The 19,063-nt window shown below is 40.9% G+C and overlaps 1 protein-coding gene across 8 annotated transcripts in view; it reads right to left on the bottom strand.

Moving 5' to 3' along the window:
- LOC135103714 (uncharacterized) overlaps positions 1–18,189 on the bottom strand; it is a 60,851-nt gene extending 42,662 nt beyond the window's left edge. The window contains exons 1-3 of one of the 8 annotated variants that reach the window (XR_010270174.1): positions 18,159–18,189; positions 17,305–17,623; positions 16,592–16,910 (exon numbers count right to left, since the gene is read on the bottom strand). Coding sequence is in view for 1 of the 8 variants with exons in the window: in XM_064010337.1 (XP_063866407.1) it covers positions 16,592–16,612 (21 nt within the window). In the remaining 7 variants the exon portion in view is untranslated. The other 7 variants (XR_010270178.1, XR_010270179.1, XR_010270175.1 and 4 more) reach the window with 7 other exon arrangements.
- Positions 18,190–19,063: the final 874 nt, after the last annotated feature.

Raw genomic sequence — 19,063 nt, 5'->3', positions numbered from 1 at the left:
TGCCTTGGAGAAAAAAGCTACCCATTTTCACTGTATCCAGACAAGTTTTCACACAAATACATTAAGTTGTAAAAAAAATGTTAAATTTTGAGTTTCATTATGAAATACTTTTTCTTCCAAACTATTGATCATACCTCAATGAAACCTGGGGATTTTATCTTTCTGATACACATACACATGCATACCAAACTTAATAAAGTAACTCATGATGCTTCCCCTTTAGCTGGTTAGCTGGACAATTTCATGGGATTTTATCCCTAATCTGTGACAATCAAGAACTCTCACAATATCATCATGGCTAATATGAGGCTCTAACATATTGTACAATAAAATGTGGCAAAATTCAACATGCAAGAAATCACAACAATATAATCCCCTCAAGCAAGAGCTAATCAAGCAGTGAGTTATTGTTTCTCTATATGCATGAATCAAAGAGAGTGCAAGGTGGGCTACTGAATAATTAATTTCTCCTTGTCAATTTTTTTTTTTCTGCAATAAATGCCTTACACCAAATCCTGCCATATGGACTGTCATAGGGCTAAGTGTGACACTTCACCTGATGGCTACTGTATATACAGATGCTCCCCAACTTACAAACATCTGAGTTATAAACTTCAGGAGACATGAATTTTAAGAGGTCAGGATTAGGAGAAATCTCAAGTCACCTGTAGCATTAAAATCATGATTAAGAGGCACCATGTCATTTACATTTCCCGCTGCACCACTGCATCATGCTGAGTGTGAAGACAATACACATGCTCACACAGTTCTGAATGTGATGGAGTTGCACCACTGCATCACACCGAATGTGAGGACAAAATACACACTGACATGGTTCCAAATGTGATGGTGCCGCACTGCTGTGCCACACTGAATGTAGGGTCAAAACACACACACTGGGGTGACACCACACCCCTGCATCATGCTGAATGCGAGGACAAAAAACACACTTGTGTGGCAGCTGCATCATGCAGAACATTAGGATAAAAAACACACTTGTCTGGCAGACATACTGCTTCATGATGCCAAATGTGAAAACAAAACATACTCATATGGCAGCTGCACTGCTGCATCCTGCTGAATTTAAGGACAAAACACACACTCACATAGTGATATGCTATTTATCTGGCATAAGTAAGAGTTTTACAGTGTTTTCAATGTCATGAGTTTGGTGATACTCAAGTAATGGTTTTGGAAGAGAGAGTACAGTACACTCAAAATATTTTACAAATTAACAGCTGTCTGGAGCCTAACTAGGGGGGGTGTCTGTACATACATACATATGTGTGTGTGTGTGTGTGTGTGTGTGTGTGTGTGTGTGTGTGTGTGTGTGTGTGTGTATGTGTGTGTGTGTGTGTGTGTGTGTGTGTGTGTGTGTGTGTGTGTGTGTGTGTGTGTGTGTGTGTGTGTGTGTGTGTGTGTGTGTGTGTGTGTGATATATATATATATATATATATATATATATATATATATATATATATATATATATATATATATATATATATATATATATATATATATATATATATATATATATATATATATATATATATATATATATATATATATATATATATATATATATTCCACAACCAATGTAATGCCACAACAGAGCTTAACCTACCATATTCTTCATGAAGATATGAAATGTGTCATAGATAAGACAGATGTGTACCTTAACTTGGAACATGTATCATAAGCATGTTGCCATATAAAGTGCTTAGCTATTTGAAAATACTAAAAAGACAAAGTAAAAACTGTTGTTTATAACATTTTATGTGTTTTATAGATATTTCCCATATTTATTATTGAGGTGTCTAGAACACAAAGGGCAAACTCACCACACATGCCAAAACTGAGATATCACTATGAGTACAAAAGGCTAAGTCAACTAATAGATCTGCATTTTATAGGTTCAGGAAAAGTGACTGTAAAGGCCTGAAACAGAGGGTTCAGTGTGGTGTACTTTTTCTCTTTGCACCACCCACAGGATGGAAAGCAAAAGAGATGAATAGGTAACCTATGAGCACTTGAGGCAGCCAATGAGCACTTGAGCTGGGAGACTCGCCTCTATCTCAGTCAATTAGCATGTGGTTTATGGTGTCATGGACTCGTTGCTGACTGAGGCCTTAAACCCACATCAGCAAAGATGTGCACATCTTTCTTCTCATTTTGTCTTTTTTTTTTTTTTTTTTTATGTAGGAGGGACACTGACCAAGGGCAACAAAAATCCGATAAGAAAAATGCCCACTGAAATGCCAGTCCCATAAAAAGGGTCCAAAGCAGTAGTCAAAAATTGAAGGATAAGTGTCTTGAAACCTCCCTCTTGAAGGAATTCAAGTCATAGGAAGGTGGAAATACAGAAGCAGGCAGGGAGTTCCAGAGTTTACCAGAGAAAGGGATGAATGATTGAGAATACTGGTTAACTCTTGCATTAGAGAGGTGGACAGAATAGGGGTGAGAGAAAGAAGAAAGTCTTGTGCAGTGAGGCTGGGAGAGGAGGGGAGATATGCAGTTAGCAGGATCAGAAGAGCAGTTAGCATGAAAATAGCGGTAGAAGACAGCTAGAGATGCAACATTGTGGCGATGAGAGAGAGACTGAAGACAGTTAGAGGACAGGAGTTGATGAGGTGAAAAGCTTTTGATTCCACCCTGTCTAGAAGAGCAGTACGAGTGGAACCCCCCAGACATGTGAAGCATACTCCATACATGGACAGATAAGGCCCTTGTACAGAGTTAGCAGTTGGGGGGTTGAGAAAAACTGGTGGAGACGTCTCAGAACACCTAACTTCATAGAAGCTGTTTTAGCTAGAGATGAGATGTGAAGTTTCCAGTTCAGATTATAAGTAAAGGACAGACTGAGGATGTTCAGTGTAGAAGAGGGGGACAGTTGAGTGTCATTGAAGAAGAGGGGATAGTTGTCTGGAAGGTTGTGTCGAGTTGATAGATGGAGGAATTGAGTTTTTGAGGCATTGAACAATACCAAGTTTGCTCTGCCCCAATCAGAAATTTTAGAAAGATCAGAAGTCAAGCGTTCTGTGGCTTCCCTGCGTGAAATATTTACTTCCTGAAGGGTTGGACGTCTATGAAAAGATGTGGAAAAGTACAGGGTGGTATCATCAGCGTAGGAGTGGATAGGACAAGAAGTTTGGTTTAGATCATTAACGAATAATAAGAAGAGAGTGGGTGACAGGACAGAACCCTGAGGAACACCACTGTTAATAGATTTAGGAGAACAGTGTCCGTCTACCACAGCAGCAATAGAATGGTCAGAAAGAAAACTTGAGAAGAAGTTACAGAGAGAAGGATAGAAGCCTTAGGAGGGTAGTTTGGAAATCAAAGCTTTGTGCCAGACTCTATCAAAAGCTTTTGATATGTCCAAGGCAAAAGTTTCACCAAAATCTCTAAAAGAGGATGACCAAGACTCAGAAAGGAAAGCCAGATCACCAGTAGAGCGGCCTTGATGGAACCTATACTGGCGATCAGATAGAAGGTTGTGAAGTGATAGATGTTTAAGAATCTTCCTGTTAAGGATAGATTCAAAAACTTTAGATAGGCAGGAAATCAAAGCAATAGGACAGTAGTTTGAGGGATTAGAACGGTCACCCTTTTTAGGAACAGGTTGAATGTAGGCAAACTTCCAGCAAGAAGGAAAGGTAGATGTTGACAGACAGAGCTGAAAGAGTTTGACTAGGCAAGGTGCAAGCACAGAGGCACAGTTTCAGAAAACAATGGGAGGGACCCCATCAGGTCCATAAGCCTTCCAAGGGTTTAGGCCAGCAAGGGCATGGAAAACATCATTGCAAAGAATTTTAATTGGTAGCATGAAGTAGTCAGAGGGTGGGGGAGAGGGAGGAACAAGCCCAGAATCGTCCAAGGTAGAGTTTTTAACAAAGATTTGAGCAAAGAGTTCAGCTTTAGAAATAGATGTGATAGCAGTGGTGCCATCTGGTTGAAATAAAGGAGAGAAAGAAGAAGAAGCAAAGTTATTGGAGATATTTTTGGCTAGATGCCAGAAGTCACGAGGGGAGTTAGATCTTGAAGGGTTTTGACACTTTCTGTTAATGAAGGAGTTTTTGGCTAGTTGGAGAACAGACTTGGCATGGTTCTGGGCAGAAATATAAAGTGCATGAGATTCTGGTGATGGAAGGCTTAAATACCTTTTGTGGGCCACCTCTCTATCATGTATAGCACAAGAACAATCCGTGTTAAACCAAGGTTTGGAAGGTTTAGGTCGAGAAAAGAGTGAGGAATGTACGCCTCCATGCCAGACACTATCACCTCTGTTATGCGCTCAGCACACAAAGACGGGTCTCTGACACAGAACCAGTAGTCATTCCAAGGAAAATCAGCAAAATACCTCCACAGGTCCCCCTAACTAGCAGAGGCAAAACGCCAGAGGCACCTTCACTTAGGGGGATCCTGAGGAGGGACTGGAGCGATAGGACAAGATACAGAGATGAGATTGTGCTCGGAGGACCCCAACAGAGAAGAGAGGGTGACAGCATAAGCAGAAGGATTAGAGGTCAGGAAAAAATCAAGAATGTTGGGCGTATCTCCAAGACGGTCAGGAATACGAGTAGGGTGTTGCACCAATTGCTCTAGGTCGTGGAGGATTGCAAAGTTGAAGGCTAGTTCACCAGGATGATCAGTGAAGGGAGAGGAAAGCCAAAGCTGGTGGTGAACATTGAAGTCTCCAAGAATGGAAATATCTGCAAAAGGGAAGAGGGTCAGAATGTGCTCCACTTTGGAAGTTAAGTAGTCAAAGAATTTCTTATAGTTAGAGGAGTTAGGTGAGAGGTATGCAGCATAGATAAATTTAGTTTGAGAGTGACTCTGTAGTCGCAGCCAGATGGTGGAAAACTCGGAAGATTCAAAAGCGTGGGCACGAGAGCATGTTAAGTCATTGCACACATAAACGCAGCATCCAGCTTTGGATCGAAAATGAGGATAGAGAAAGTAGGAGGGAACAAAAAAGGGACTACTGTCAGTTGCCTCAGACACCTGAGTTTCAGTGAGGAAAAGAAGATGAGGTTTAAAAGAAGAGAGGTGGTGTTCTATAGATTGAAAATTAGATCTTAGACCACGAATGTTGCAGAAGTTAATGAAGAAAAAGTTGAGGGGGGTGTCAAGACACTTAGGGTCATCAACAGAAAGGCAGTCTGACCTGGGGACATTTATGGTCCCCTCCCCAGATGTCCCCTCTGAGGCTGGTGTAGGAGTCGCCATAATAATTTGCAATGACAATGAGCTGCAGCAGTGACACAGGTAATGGCGGACTACCTAAGGTTACATGGAAGTGTCAGCAGTGTGAAGGAAAATGGCAGAAGAGCATTAGAAAGCTGAAAAGGGACAGTAGTGAGGCTTACATAAAGGAGGCAATGTCCAAGTACAAGCCGGTGAGATTGGACCACCATGTAAGTGTTCTACTAAGTGCTTTGAAATATTATGGCAGAACAACATATAAATTATTCTTGCTAATTTTGGGGCACTATCAGATTACAATAATCAGATTGCTTATTTAGCAAACTGTGTCACCAAGCTGGATGTCAAGAGGGGTTGTGTTCATGGCCATCCTAGCTGTAGCTTGTGCCGTAAAGATCACATAGTGAAGTATGGAAGTGACGATAAACAGGTATGCCATGTAGCTTTTCTTAACTTCATTTTGGTGTTTGCCCCTTGTGCTCTAAATGCCTCATACGTATTTGGGGAAGAGGCACAGTGAATAAAATAGTGGTCCATTCCTTGATATATTACGCTAAATGTGATCTCGTTGAAATTTCTCAGCGTAAATAATCATTTGAGTTGTTTTATAATGGTGAGAAATAAAATGCAAGGAAAACCTTCAAAATAGGATAGTTTTTTCACCATATAGCACTACTATTAGTGAAGGTCTGCTGTTTGTATCTTAAGTATTGTGTAACACACTATAAATGTAAGGAATTCATTGAGTTGACTGGTATGAAATGTTATGAAGCTTTGAACTGAAGGGTTAATGGGGAGATATGGAATGTGCCAGCAGTTAGGTGCCAGATTCCACAGCACCTAGTCCTGGAATAAGCCACTCAGCAGGCAGCTGTTTACTTAACCCTGACTGGTGGCAGTGGTAACCTCATGATGGAAGGAACTACATTTGAGTCAACAAGTTTCCACCTGTAGGAGATACCTGATTCACCTTTGGTGATGACACCTCACCTGCATCATTCAGGGTGTTCCTCGCACACAACTCCCTGGTTAAAGAGGCAAATGTCATGTGAGGGGTGAGTGTGTGGAGCCAGCCAGACTACTGGCTTATCATGTTATGCCTCCAGGTATGTGGATCGACAGCTGCATATGTGGAGCAACAGGTACAGCTGGATGCAGGTTGGGGGAAGAACAACTCCAGCATTCTGGATCACCTTTCCTCAAGATTCATCACTGCCAATGCCATTGAAATTAGGAAGTAACTCAGCTGCCTGAAGAGAGCTTGGCTGACTTCCTGACGCAGCTCCTGCAGGTGGCTGAACATGCTTTCACCAAGAAATTGGCAGATATTAAAATAATAATAATAATAATAATAATAATAATAATAATAATAATAATAATAATAATAATAAACAGTTTATTCTTCAGTTTATCCTTAACTAACTGAAAATGTACAGAGGGGGTGGGGAAATACTAAACATTTATCCTGAAGTTAAGTCTAATCTTGAAGGGAAATACTATTGATTGATGGCTCGCACCATGGTGGGTGTGTGTAAACAAGTGATATGACATTTCCTGAATGGTATTTGGGGCAGGAAAGTGAAGTCAAGCAGAGAGGAGAAGAAAGAGGAGGAAAATCTATTACAATAATAATAATAATAATAATAATAATAATAATAATAATAATAATAATAATAATAATAATAACAATAAAAATAATAATAATAATAATAATAATAACAATTATAACAACAACAACAACAACAACAAGCCCTAACATCATTCAGTCACATACTTGCAGTCACATACTAGGGTAAAATGTGTACCTAACCATGAGTGTTGTGTTAATTGTTTGCAGGGGAAGACTGAACCTGTCGCTGAACAACTCTGTCAGTACAAAGCCTAATATAATGATGGGTGAGTGTTCCTGACACCAAAGAACAAGGTAATGAAAGTAAAAAATAATGACAAGGATAAAGACCAGCATACTGGGTTAAAAGATTCTGGAAGACATTCTTCTGCAAACCAAAACAAAGACAGTGATTGGACTTAATTAAAAATTAAGAAGTGGAATGGGAAATAAACGGGAAGACAATTGAGTATCAAATACCTCGCACAGATGCATAGGTAAGTAGTGAGATTAGGAGACATTTCATGATGAAAGTTGAGAACTGCATAATGACTCCAAAATCCTTTCAAACATACCATTTGGACGAACAACTAATGGTAGCCATGGAATGAGTGGTGGAAAGTTGGTTCTTGAAGTATGACATGTTTGTAGAAGCATCATCCATTGTTACAAGGGTCAGTATGACTTCACAAACACTGCCAATAAGTGGATGAAAATCAAAAAAGGGAAACATAAAAATTATATGAGTTTGAGTATGATGACACATAGCGGTGCAAGTCCTCCATCTGGGCAGTGGCATACACTAAAAAAATCTTCAGCAACCAGAATGAAAGTAGGAGGCATTTCAAGTAGAAAAAGGAACATGGATGAAAGCTGCATTTAGGGTGAGAACTGCTTCCAAGAGTTGGTAATAGTGTTTAATGCTGTCTTCATCAAACAGCAGTTGTAAGGTGTAAGTAAGCTATCCCAGCTCGTGTGATCAGTAAGTCAGCAGCAGAGAAAAAAGAAACATTTATGTGTCCCTCCCCTGCATCAAGCAGATTTCAGCTTTAAATGGGATAACAGAAAAGAACTGAGTGTAGAGAAACTTAAAAAAATGTCAAGTGTCTGATCTAGGAACAGAAATTCAGTTAGACCATCCACCTGAACCAACGCCCTGATAAGTACAGTGTGAAGAATGTTAGCACGTTCATGAAGATCCTTGACATTCACTTGTAGAACAGTGATATACTTATTATGGAGAGTTATGACTTGCCTGTTAGCAGAAGCAAGATTCATGGAATGGTTACAGTGTTTGTGCAATTCAAGTGCATTGCTGTCTATAGCAATCACAAAAACTACCAGAGAAATCCCTCCCAAAGCATTAACTAACCCATGTTTGGAACAGGTATGTTCTGGGTGTCTGCTACAGTCATAACTGTTGCAGGTTGGTCAGGTTGGTCCTTTTTAAGTAGCTGGTTGAGTGGAGATGCAAGTTTAGCAAATTCTTTAATGAATGGTTGGTAGTAACCTGTTATTCAAAGGAAAGATCTTACATTTTTTATAGCTTTTGGTTGCAGAAAGTGTTTGATTGCTGACACTTTGTCGTACATTGTGTGAATCTCTTCACTATCAATGTGTCCCAAAAAGGTGATCTTGGACTTCAAGAACTCACATTTTAATAGTTTTACCAGAAGGCCAGCTTCCTGCAGTTGCTGTAAAACTGAACGCAAACTCTGAAGGTATAACACAACTGTTTTGCTTGCAATGATTAAGTCATTTAGGTAGGCAAAGACAGTTCCCTAACATATCTGCAAACAATGCATTGATCATTTGCTGAAAAGTGAAAGGCGTAGATTTCAGACCAAATGGCATGCTTAACCACTGATAGTGCCCTGTTGGTGTGCTAAATGCAGTGACTTTCCTGGACTCCTTTGTCACGGGCACTTGCCAGTATCCAGAAAGCAAGTACAGACTATCAAAAATAGTCACCAAAGACAGATTCTATACACTTCTGATTATCTTGTATACCATTATTTCAGATTATGGTATAAAGGAGACTACAAGAAAATTAAAGGTTACTTATCCAGACTTAATGATATTTTATCTCCTTTAATTTCCAGTATGTTCCTCTAAAAAAGAAGAAAAAAACAAAAAAAAAACAGCATTCTTGATATTCCACTTTGGCCAGTCAAACCATTGCCAGCTTTGAAACAAAGATGCGCTATTCTATGGAGTAATCGCAAATCTGTTCACATCATCCACAGCTGATGCTCTGAAGCAGCAACCAAGTCTCTTAATCAGTTCTTGGAAGTCGATCATTAGTTTTCAATTATTCTATAAACAGTCTATCTCAATATGAAATTTCACTGACTGATAACTTATTTTGTAATGCAAAGCTCTTTTATGCTTATATTAGAAGAAAGAAGGTTGCAAGGCCTAAGGTAGTACCTCTCATATTTACTAATGGTGAAATTATATATTATCCTGGAGCAATGTCCAAGATATTTGCCTCATCATTCTCTTCAGTTTTTAATGTGATTTCCTCTGATAAACTCTTTCCCCATCAGCTATGTGAAACCCACATTGACAATATTGACATATCCTTAAATGATGTAATTTCAGTCATTTCCAAGCAGAATGTCTCTTTGTCGGTCAGACCTGATGCAAATTTCTATCCTATGCTCCTGAAGTCATGTGTTAATGAAATTTCTTATCCTCTTAGGTTCATCTTTCATTCATCACTTAATGAAAGTACTTTACCTGTGATATGGAAAACTTCCTCAGTTGTTTCAAACTTTAAATAAGGTTCATGTTATGACCCTCTAATGTGTAGACCTGTGTTCTTTATCTGAGTTTGTGTTAGAAGTTTAAAGCAAATACCGGTGAAGTATATTCTTGAGTATAATGAGGACAATAGTTTGTTCAACCCTGATCAATTTGGTTTCAGAGAGAGGAGTCTGACAGAGGACCAGCTACTTGTTACACATATACTAGTAAAATACCTGGAAGGCGATTGACAAGCGAAGCTGTCAGTAATGAAACAATGGAAGCGACAAACACATGGAGAACTTGCCTAAATTTTCAAATCACTCTAGCTCAAAACTCTGCAAAACCCCAATGGTTGTGTTATGTACCACTGGACAGGAAATTTAATTCTGTGTTCAGTGATATGTGTCAGCTCTTGTTGAGACAAAAAAAAATTGGTGAAAATAGCAGAAAACTGATTAAATCCCATTTTTTACACCCTTCTACTATTTGCAAGTATCCACCAAATAGAAGAGATGAAAGCTATTTCATATAAAATTGATAGAGTTGTGCTATCAAATCATGTTAATTTCGTTCCCATTGGTCCCACAGTTCCAGAGATATTAGCATTTGAACAGTGTTACAGTCGAGCTGTGTTGGGCCAGGCCACTCAAAATTTCAATGAGAGAGAGAGAGAGAGAGAGAGAGAGAGAGAGAGAGAGAGAGAGAGAGAGAGAGAGAGAGAGAGAGAGAGAGAGAGAGAGAGAGAGAGAGAGAGAGAGAGAGAGAGAGAGAGAGAGAGAGAGAGAGAGAGAGAATGGCATCCTAACCTAACCTAACCTAAGGTAACCTAACATAATGGAATGTAATCTAACCTAACTTAATGTTAAAAACCTAACATAAAATAACCTAACCTTCCCTAACATGACCTAAAGTAACCTAACATGACGTAACCTAACCTAATATAACCTCACATTACCTCACATCACATAACCTAACCTAACGTGACCTAACTTGACGTAATCTGACCTAACATAAAGAAAAGGTGGTAGAAGATAGCTAGAGATGCAACACTGCAATGATGAGAAAAAGGCTGAAGACAGTCAGTTAAAGGAGAGGAGTTAATGAGACGAAACCCCCAAACATGTGAAGCATACTCCATACATGGATGGATAAGGCCCTTGTACAGATTTGGCAGCTTGGGGGGGGGATGTGTAAGAAAAACTGGCAGAGACATCTCAGAATGCCTAACTTCATAGAAGTTGTTTTAGTTAGAGATGAGATGCGAAGTTTCCAGTTTAGATTATAAGAAATGGACAGACTAAGGATGTTCAGTGTAGAAGAGGGGGACAGTTGAGTGTCACTAAACGAAAGGGGATAGTTGTCTGGAAGTTGTGTCGAGTTCATAGATGGAGGAATTGAGTTTTTGAGGCACTGAACAATACCAAGTTTGCTCTGCCCTTATCAGAAATTTTAGAGAGATCAGAAGTCAGGTATTCTGTGGCTTCCCTGCATGACCTGTTTACTTCCTGAAGGGTTGGACGACTATGAAAAGACGTGGAAAAGTGCAGGGTGGTAAACTTGAGATGAAGTTACAGAGAGAAGGATAGAAACTGTAGGAGGGTAGTTTTAGAAATCAAAGCTTTGTGACAGACTCTATCAAAAGCTTTTGATATGTCTAAGGCAACAGCAAAAGTTTCACCAAAATCTTTAAAAGAGGATGACCAAGACTCAGTAAGGAAAGCCAGATCACCAGTAGAGTGGCCTAGATGGAACCCATACTGGCGATCAGATAGAAGGTTGTGATGTGATAGATGTTTAAGAATCTTCCTGTTGAAGATGGATTCAAAAACTATAGATAGGCAGGAAATTAAAGGAATAGGACAATAGTTTTAGGGCTTAGAAAGCTCATCCTTTTTTAGGAACATGCTGAATGTTGGCAAACTTCCAGCAAGAAGGGAAGGTAGATGTTGACAGGCAGAGTTGAAAGAGCTTGAATAGGCAAGGTGCAAGCAGGTGCAGTTTCGGAGAACAATAGGAGGGACCTCATTAGGTCCATAAGCATTCCAAGTGTTTAGGCCAGCGAGGGCATGCAAAAACATTGCAAAGAATTTTAATAGATAGCATGAAGTAGTCAAAGGGTGAGCGAGAGGGAGGAATGAGCCCTGAATTGTCCAAGGTAGAGTTTTTAGCAAAGGTTTGAGTGAAGAGTTCAGCTTTAGAGATATGTGTGATAGCAGTGGTGCCATCAGGTTGAAATAAAGGATGGAAAGAAGAAGAAGCAAAGTTATTGGAGATGTTTTTGGCTAGATGCAAGAAGTCACGAGAGAAATTAGATCTTGAAACATTTTAACACTTTCTATTAATGAAGGAGTTTTTGGCTAATTGGAGACCAACTTGGTATGGTTCTGGGCAGAAATTTAAAGTGCATGGTATTCTGGTGATGGAAGGCTCAAGTACCTTTTGTGGACTACCTCTCTATCATGTATAGCACAAGAACAAGCTCTGTTAAACCAAGGTTTGGAAGGTTCAGGTCAAGAAAAAGAGTGAGGAATGTACACCTCCATGCCAGACACTATCACCTCTGTTATGTGCTCAGCACACAAAGATGGGTCTCTGACATGGAAGCAGTAGTCATTCCAAGGAAAATCAGCAAAATACCTCCTCAGGTCCCCGAACTAGCCGAGGCACCTCTGCTTAGGGGGATCCTAAGGAGGGACTGGAGCGATAGAACAAGATACATATACGAGATTGTTATCAGAGGAGTCCAACAGAGAAAAGAGGACAATAGCATATGCAGAAGGATTACAGGTTAGGAAATGGTCAAGAATGCTGGACATATCTCCAAGATGGTCAAGAATATGAATAGGGTGTTGTACCAATTGCTCTAGGTCGTGGAGGATAGCGAAGTTGAAGGCTAGTTCACTAAGATAGTGAAGGGAGAGGAAAGCCAAAGCTGGTGGTGAACATTGAAGTCTCCAAGAATGGAGACCTCTGCATAAGGGAAACGAGTCAAAATGTGTTCCACTTTGGAAGTTAGGTAAATTGTCAAAGAATTTCTTATAGTCAGAGGAGTTAGGTGAGAGGTATGCAGCAAAAATAAATTTAGTTTGAGAGTGACTTTGTAGTTGTAGCCAGATGGTGGAAAACTCAGAAGATTCAATAGCGTGGGGATGAGAGCAGGTTAAGTCATTGCACACATAAATGCAACATCCAGCTTTGGATTGAAAATGAGGATGGAGAAAGTAGGAGGGAACAGAAAAGGTGCTACTGTCAGTTGCCTCAGACATCTGTGTTTCAGTGAGGAAAAGATGAGGCTTAGTGGAAGAGGTGGTGTTCTACGAATATTGCAGAAGTTAATGAAGAAAGAGTTGAGGGGGTTGTCAAGAAACTTAGGGTCATTATCAGAAGAGCAGTCCGACCTGGAGACATTTGTGGACCCCTCCCCAGATGGGGAACCCTAGGCCGTTGTAGGAGTCGCCATGATAATTTTGAATTTTGAGTGAAGCGTGTATATGTAATTAGGTTCTTGTAGTTTTGTGTGAAGGAAGAGAGTTGTCTTTAGAGGGCAAGCTGTAGCTGCCCCCTTGTATTGTGAGACATAAAGAGAAATGTTCAAGGTTTAATGATAAGTTCACAGCACCCCCTCATCCAGTGCTTTAGACCTCACTGGAAGTAATTATCATTTCAGCAGGTGCCTACTGCCTTCTCCTCCTACATACATAAGAAAATTACAGCTGACAGCCCGATACATGCAGGTGGCGTAAGGCACCACCTGCATGTATCAGCATTTGTTTATGTTTAGGAAGACTGATTATACTGCATATAATTTTATAGCATCTTTGTCCATCCATCTTTTTTTATGAAAAATGTACAAAAACAACTGGTGGGAAGTTTATTTTAGTTTTAGTTTTGCACTTGAAAATAATAGTACCTTATTACTGGTAATACATTCAAGGTATTTTATTCATTGTACTGGTATATCAATGTTTCAGTTGTCTGGTGCTCACTGACCCAAACTTCACCACAGATGTTTTGGTAGTTTAGGTGTCATCTTATACCACCAATATCAGCTTAAACCATTAAATTCTAGCTAAAATTTTGTGGGTCATCTTATCTGAAAGTTGTCTTATCTGCTGAAATATACGACAACAAAAAACACGCAAATGAATTTTCAAAATATATCTTGATTTCATTGCTCTTGTTCTTTCTCTCAATCCTGCACTGGCTCAGTCAGTACTGCCTATGTGTTAGTATGTTGGTTTCCAGTATGGAATGGTGCATGCTCATTTGTCTCTTTTGTTCAGCCAATAAGAGCTGTGCTTTTCATGATGTATTACAGCGTCATTCAACGTCATTTAATACAGGCCAATACACAAATTATCTTGGGCCAATCACCAGGTGTATATGTGGCTTCCATGGCAGTCAACTGGCTAACCACAGTGATGGTGAGTTTCACAATGGCAGCTGTGTGTACTGCTTGTACATTTAATTACAGTAAAATCCCTCTCATCCGGCATTCGAGTATCCGGCAGCTTCAAGTATCCGGCACATTTTTCCCCGAGCCTTAAAATCAATAAAAAAATCAATGTGTACTCATAAAATTGATTAAAATTCCCATGCGAGGCATAATTTGTCCCCTCGCCACCAGAGCGCACTGCTTCGCGCCACCCGCGGCCCACTGCACTGTGTTTACTCAGTGACTCAGTCCCGTGTGTGCATTGTTTATCGCCTGACGCCTTCATCATGCCTAAAGTTGTAGAAAAGAGGATGCGTGTTGTGCTTACACTTAAGCAGCTGATCAGATCAGCTGATCTTTGTTATGGTAAGATGTGTGTGTAGGGTGGTGACTGTGGACATAATTTCACTTCTATTCAAGTATCCGGCATATCGGCAGTCCCATTGATGCCGGATAAGAGGGATTTTACTGTACTGGGAATTTATTGTCAAGTTCCATAAGGAAAACAACTTAGGTGAGCAGTTCCTAAGACCACACAGTGTTTTGCCCAATTCAGTTGAGTGTGCACATTGTAACACATGCAAATTCAGGGCCCTAGTACTGCTTGAGGATGAGGAAGAGGTCAATCAACCATGCCCTGGACCTTCCACTTTCAATTGAGGTATATGATGAGGTGAACTTATTTTTTTTTATGTTAAAGTAACTGACCAAGGGAAACAAAAAAGGAAAAGAAAAATACCACTGAGGTGCCAGTCCCAAAAGAGATATCATAAAGAATTGAAGGATAAGTGTCTTGAAATCTCCCTCTTAAAACAAGAGTTTAGGTCATAGGAAGGAGAAAATACAGAAACAGGCAGGTAGTTTCAGAGTTTACCAGAGAAAGGGATGAATGATTGAGAATGCTGGTTAACACTTGCATTAAAGGTGGATGGATAGAAGAGGGATGAGAAAAAGAAAAATTCTTGTGCAGTGAGGCTGTGGGAGGTCAGGCATGCAGTTAGCATGAAAATAGCAGTAGAAGATAGCAAGAGATGCAACATTGCAATGATGAGAAAGAGGCTGAAGATAGTGAGTTTGAAGAGAGAAGATGATAAAACGAAAAGCTTTTGATTCCACAATGTCTAAAATAGTGGTGAATGGAATCCCCCATATGTGTCAAGCATAGTCCATACATGGATGGATAAGGCCCCTGTATAGAGTTAGTAGGTGGGGGGGTGAGAAAAACTGGTGGAGACAGCTCAGAATGCCTAATTTCATAGAAGCTGTTTTAGCTAGAGATATGATAGCAAGAGATGCAACATTGCAGTGATGAGAAAGAGGCTGAAGATAGTGAGTTAGAAGAGAGAAGTTGATAAAATGAAAAGCTTTCGATTCCACACTGTCTAAAATAGTGGTGAATGGAATCCCCCATATGTGTCAAGCATAGTCCATACATGGATGGATAAGGCCCCTGTATAGAGTTAGTAGGTGGGGGGGTGAGAAAAACTGGTGGAGACAGCTCAGAATGCCTAATTTTATAGAAGCTGTTTTAGCTAGAGATACGATGTGAAATTTCCAGTTTAGATTATAAGTAAAGAACAGAGTGAGCATGTTCAGTGTAGAAGAGGGGGTTAGCTGAGTGTCAATGAAGAAGAGTGGATAGTTGTCTGGAAGGCTGTATTGAGCTGATAGATGGTGGAACTGAGTTTTTGAGGCATTGAACAATATTAAGTTTGCTCTGCCCCTATCAGAAATTTTAGAGATAAAAAAATGAAGCATTCTGTGGCTTCCCTGTGTGAACTGTTTACTTCCTGAAGGGTTGGACATCTATGAAAAGACATGGAAAGACATCATCAGCGTAGGAATGGATAGAACAAGAAGTTTGGTTTAGATCATTGATGAATAATAGGAAGAAAATGGGTTACAAGACAGAACCCTGAGGAACACCAGTCAATAAATTTAGAAGGAAAGTAACCATCTACCACAGCAGCAATAGAATGGTCAGAAGGGAAACTTCAGATGAAGTTACATAGACAAGGATAGCAGCTATAGGAGGATAATTTGAAAATCAAAGCTTGGAGCTATGTTAGATTAGTGTCCTTAAGGGGTGTCCAAGGGGCACTGTTAAGTTAGGTTTGTGGCCTTAAGGGGGTGTCCTGGGGGACGAAGTCCCACAAGTTAGGTTAGGATAACCTAGAAATTTCTCATTTTCAAAATATGCTGTTTCTCATCTTTAGACTTTTCAGAAATATCAAAATGCCTTATTTTGGTTTTCCCCACCCAAAAAAACCCACTTTCCCACAATATCCCCAAGCTTGTTGGAAATAGGGGAAAAGAAAACAAGATGTATTGTGTTAAAGCACTAGAACCCACTAGATGTATGCATTTTTTTTTTTTTTTTATGTAGGAGGGACACCAGCCAAGGGCAACAAGAATCCAATAAAAAAAAAAGCCCATTGAGATGCCGGTTTCCGAATAGGGCTCGAATCGGTAGTAAAAAAGTGAAGGATGAGTGTCTTGAAACCTCCCTCTTGAAGGAATTCAAGTCATAGGAAGGTGGAAATGCAGAAGCAAGCAAGTTCTAGAGTTTACCAGCAATCATTGGTACCTACCCCACACACCTTAGTAGCCATAAATTTTACTTGTTCTTGTTGGTAATTTGATGGGGTCGTGCAGGGAGATTGTAATACAGCCTGTAGTGCTTCGAAGGTGCTGGTAGCATGTAGGTTATCTGTTGTTAGATTCTGGTGAGCTTTCCTGTCTTCTGGAGGAAGACCCTGCTGTCTTAGGAAACACCCAGGTCTACTAGTAACGGCCTGTGGCTGTGAAGTGATGCCAGTGAGTGGAGAGCAGAACGGTGGGAGTGGTGGCGAGGAAAATGTATAGTCACCGCCTCCTGTCTAGTTTTTCTTGTTGAGGGCTGCGTCGATCCTGAAAGAACAGTATAATCCTGGTGAAGGCTTGTAAAACAACCACAGGCGGCTTTAATGAGGCATAAGTCAGGCGAATAACTGCAGTTTGTTTATAGGAGTGACAACCACTGCCGCCAGTAGGGTGGTGAGATCGAGTGTTGATCCCGTGGGTAATTAGTTCGTCAGGGAGCACAAGACGATGGGAACAAAAGCAAAGGCTGTGTAGGAGGGAATGTTCAATTATTTCCTCAGCCGTGGGGCACAAGGGACAGTACGGCTGTGGTGATACACCCAAACGATACAGGTATGCCACAATTGTCGAATTTTATGTGACTCTGACCTTGGCCCAGAAAGAAGACGCGCGGCGAGTGCAACTGTCATGTAACATCTAACATCCCGGACTGTTTCCTTACCTAAGTAAGGTTGCGGGGAGGAGTCTCGCCGGTTCCATGGATGTGGAGTGGAGGAAAGAGATTGGTTATGATTCGTTAGGCAGTGTGGAGTGGAGAGTGGGAAGGGAGTGATTTTTTACGGTAAGAAGGCTTACGCGGCTCTTTCCTATTTTTTTTTTTTCGGCTCCTATCCCTATAATCGTGGGGACCTGGTGGGAAAGCGGGGTTTTCGGCTGGAAAAAGCTCAATCACGGCCAAATGTCAACTCTTATTGATCTTGATCTTGATGGTACAGGTGGCACAGGATCACTCCTGAGCCAGGCCTTTGGATCGGCAACTCCTGTAGAAAGGGAAAAAAAAGAGAAACGAACAGCATCCTCTATCCTAATTGTTCATACACCTGGCACGCCACATTCTCTCCAGAAACTCTTTCACCGCCTCAATCATCCTTTCATTCGCCTCTCTACACAGTCCCAGCAACAACACCATCCATTCCTTTCCTGTCTTTTCCACTCTTTCATTCCTATCATGCCCTAACTCAGTATCACTTGCATCATCTCATTCCTGTCTCTGGCATACTTCACACACTCCAGCACCACATGTTCCACCGTCTCATCCTCTCCCATGTCACATATCTGGCACACTTTGCTGCGGGACTCAGACCACCTGTAACTCCTTGCATTCACATCCATACACTGTGCCCTCGCTCGGAAGAGAAGATCACCGCCCAGGCTTCCATCATACCACCTTTCATACCTCGGGGCCTCTTTCTCCTTGTACCATTCCAGGGTCTTCTTTCTTTCCATTTCATTCTTCCATTCATTCAGTCCCACACATTTCACTTCTTTGTCTATCTCATTCTTCCATTTTCTCACATCCCATTCGGCTCCCACTCTGCCTCCTCTTGTTACCACCCATTCACGCTCAGAGAGCTACTGCTGCTGTTCTTTATCTTGATCTTGATGGTACAGGTGGCACAGGATCACTCCTGAGCCAGGCCTTTGGATCGGCAACTCCTGTAGAAGGGGAAAAAAAAAAAAAGAGAAACGAACAGCATCCTCTATCCTAATTGTTCATACATCTGGCACGCCACATTCTCTCCAGAAACTCTTTCACAGCCTCAATCATCCTTTCATTCGCCTCTCTACATAATCCCAGCAACAACACCATCCATTCCTTTCCTGTCTTCTCCACTCTTTCATTCCTATCGTGCCCTAACTCAGTCAGTATCACTTGCATCATCTCATTCCTGTCTCTGGCATACTTCACACAATCCAGCACCACATGTTCCACCGTCTCATCCTCTCCCATGTCACACATCTGGCACACTTTGCTGCGGGACTCAGACCACCTGTAACTCCTTGCATTCACATCCATACACTGTGCCCTCGCTCGGAAGAGATCACCGCCCAGGCTTCCATCATACCACCTTTCATACCTTGGGGCCACTTTCTCCTTGCACCATTTCAGGGTCTTCTTTCTTTCCATTTCATTCTTCCATTCATTCAGTCCCACACATTTCACTTCTTTGTCTATCTCATTCTTTCATTTTCTCACATCCCATTCGGCTCCCACTCTGCCTCCTCTTGTTACCACCCATTCACGCTCATTTTGATTCCTCCCAGCCATTCTTATCGCCCACACAACTTGCAATCCATTCCTGTCTGTCATTCTCATGCATCTCTTCCTCCATTTGCTTCTACTTTCATTCCACAGGTACACCTTCCTTGCTATTCTTGCATCATCCATTCTCTCAAGCCTAATCTTGTACCTAAGTGTG

Source organism: Scylla paramamosain, chromosome 9 (assembly GCF_035594125.1).
Source record: "Scylla paramamosain isolate STU-SP2022 chromosome 9, ASM3559412v1, whole genome shotgun sequence".
NCBI lineage: Eukaryota > Metazoa > Arthropoda > Malacostraca > Decapoda > Portunidae > Scylla > Scylla paramamosain.
This window is presented reverse-complemented; position numbering and strand designations above follow the sequence as displayed.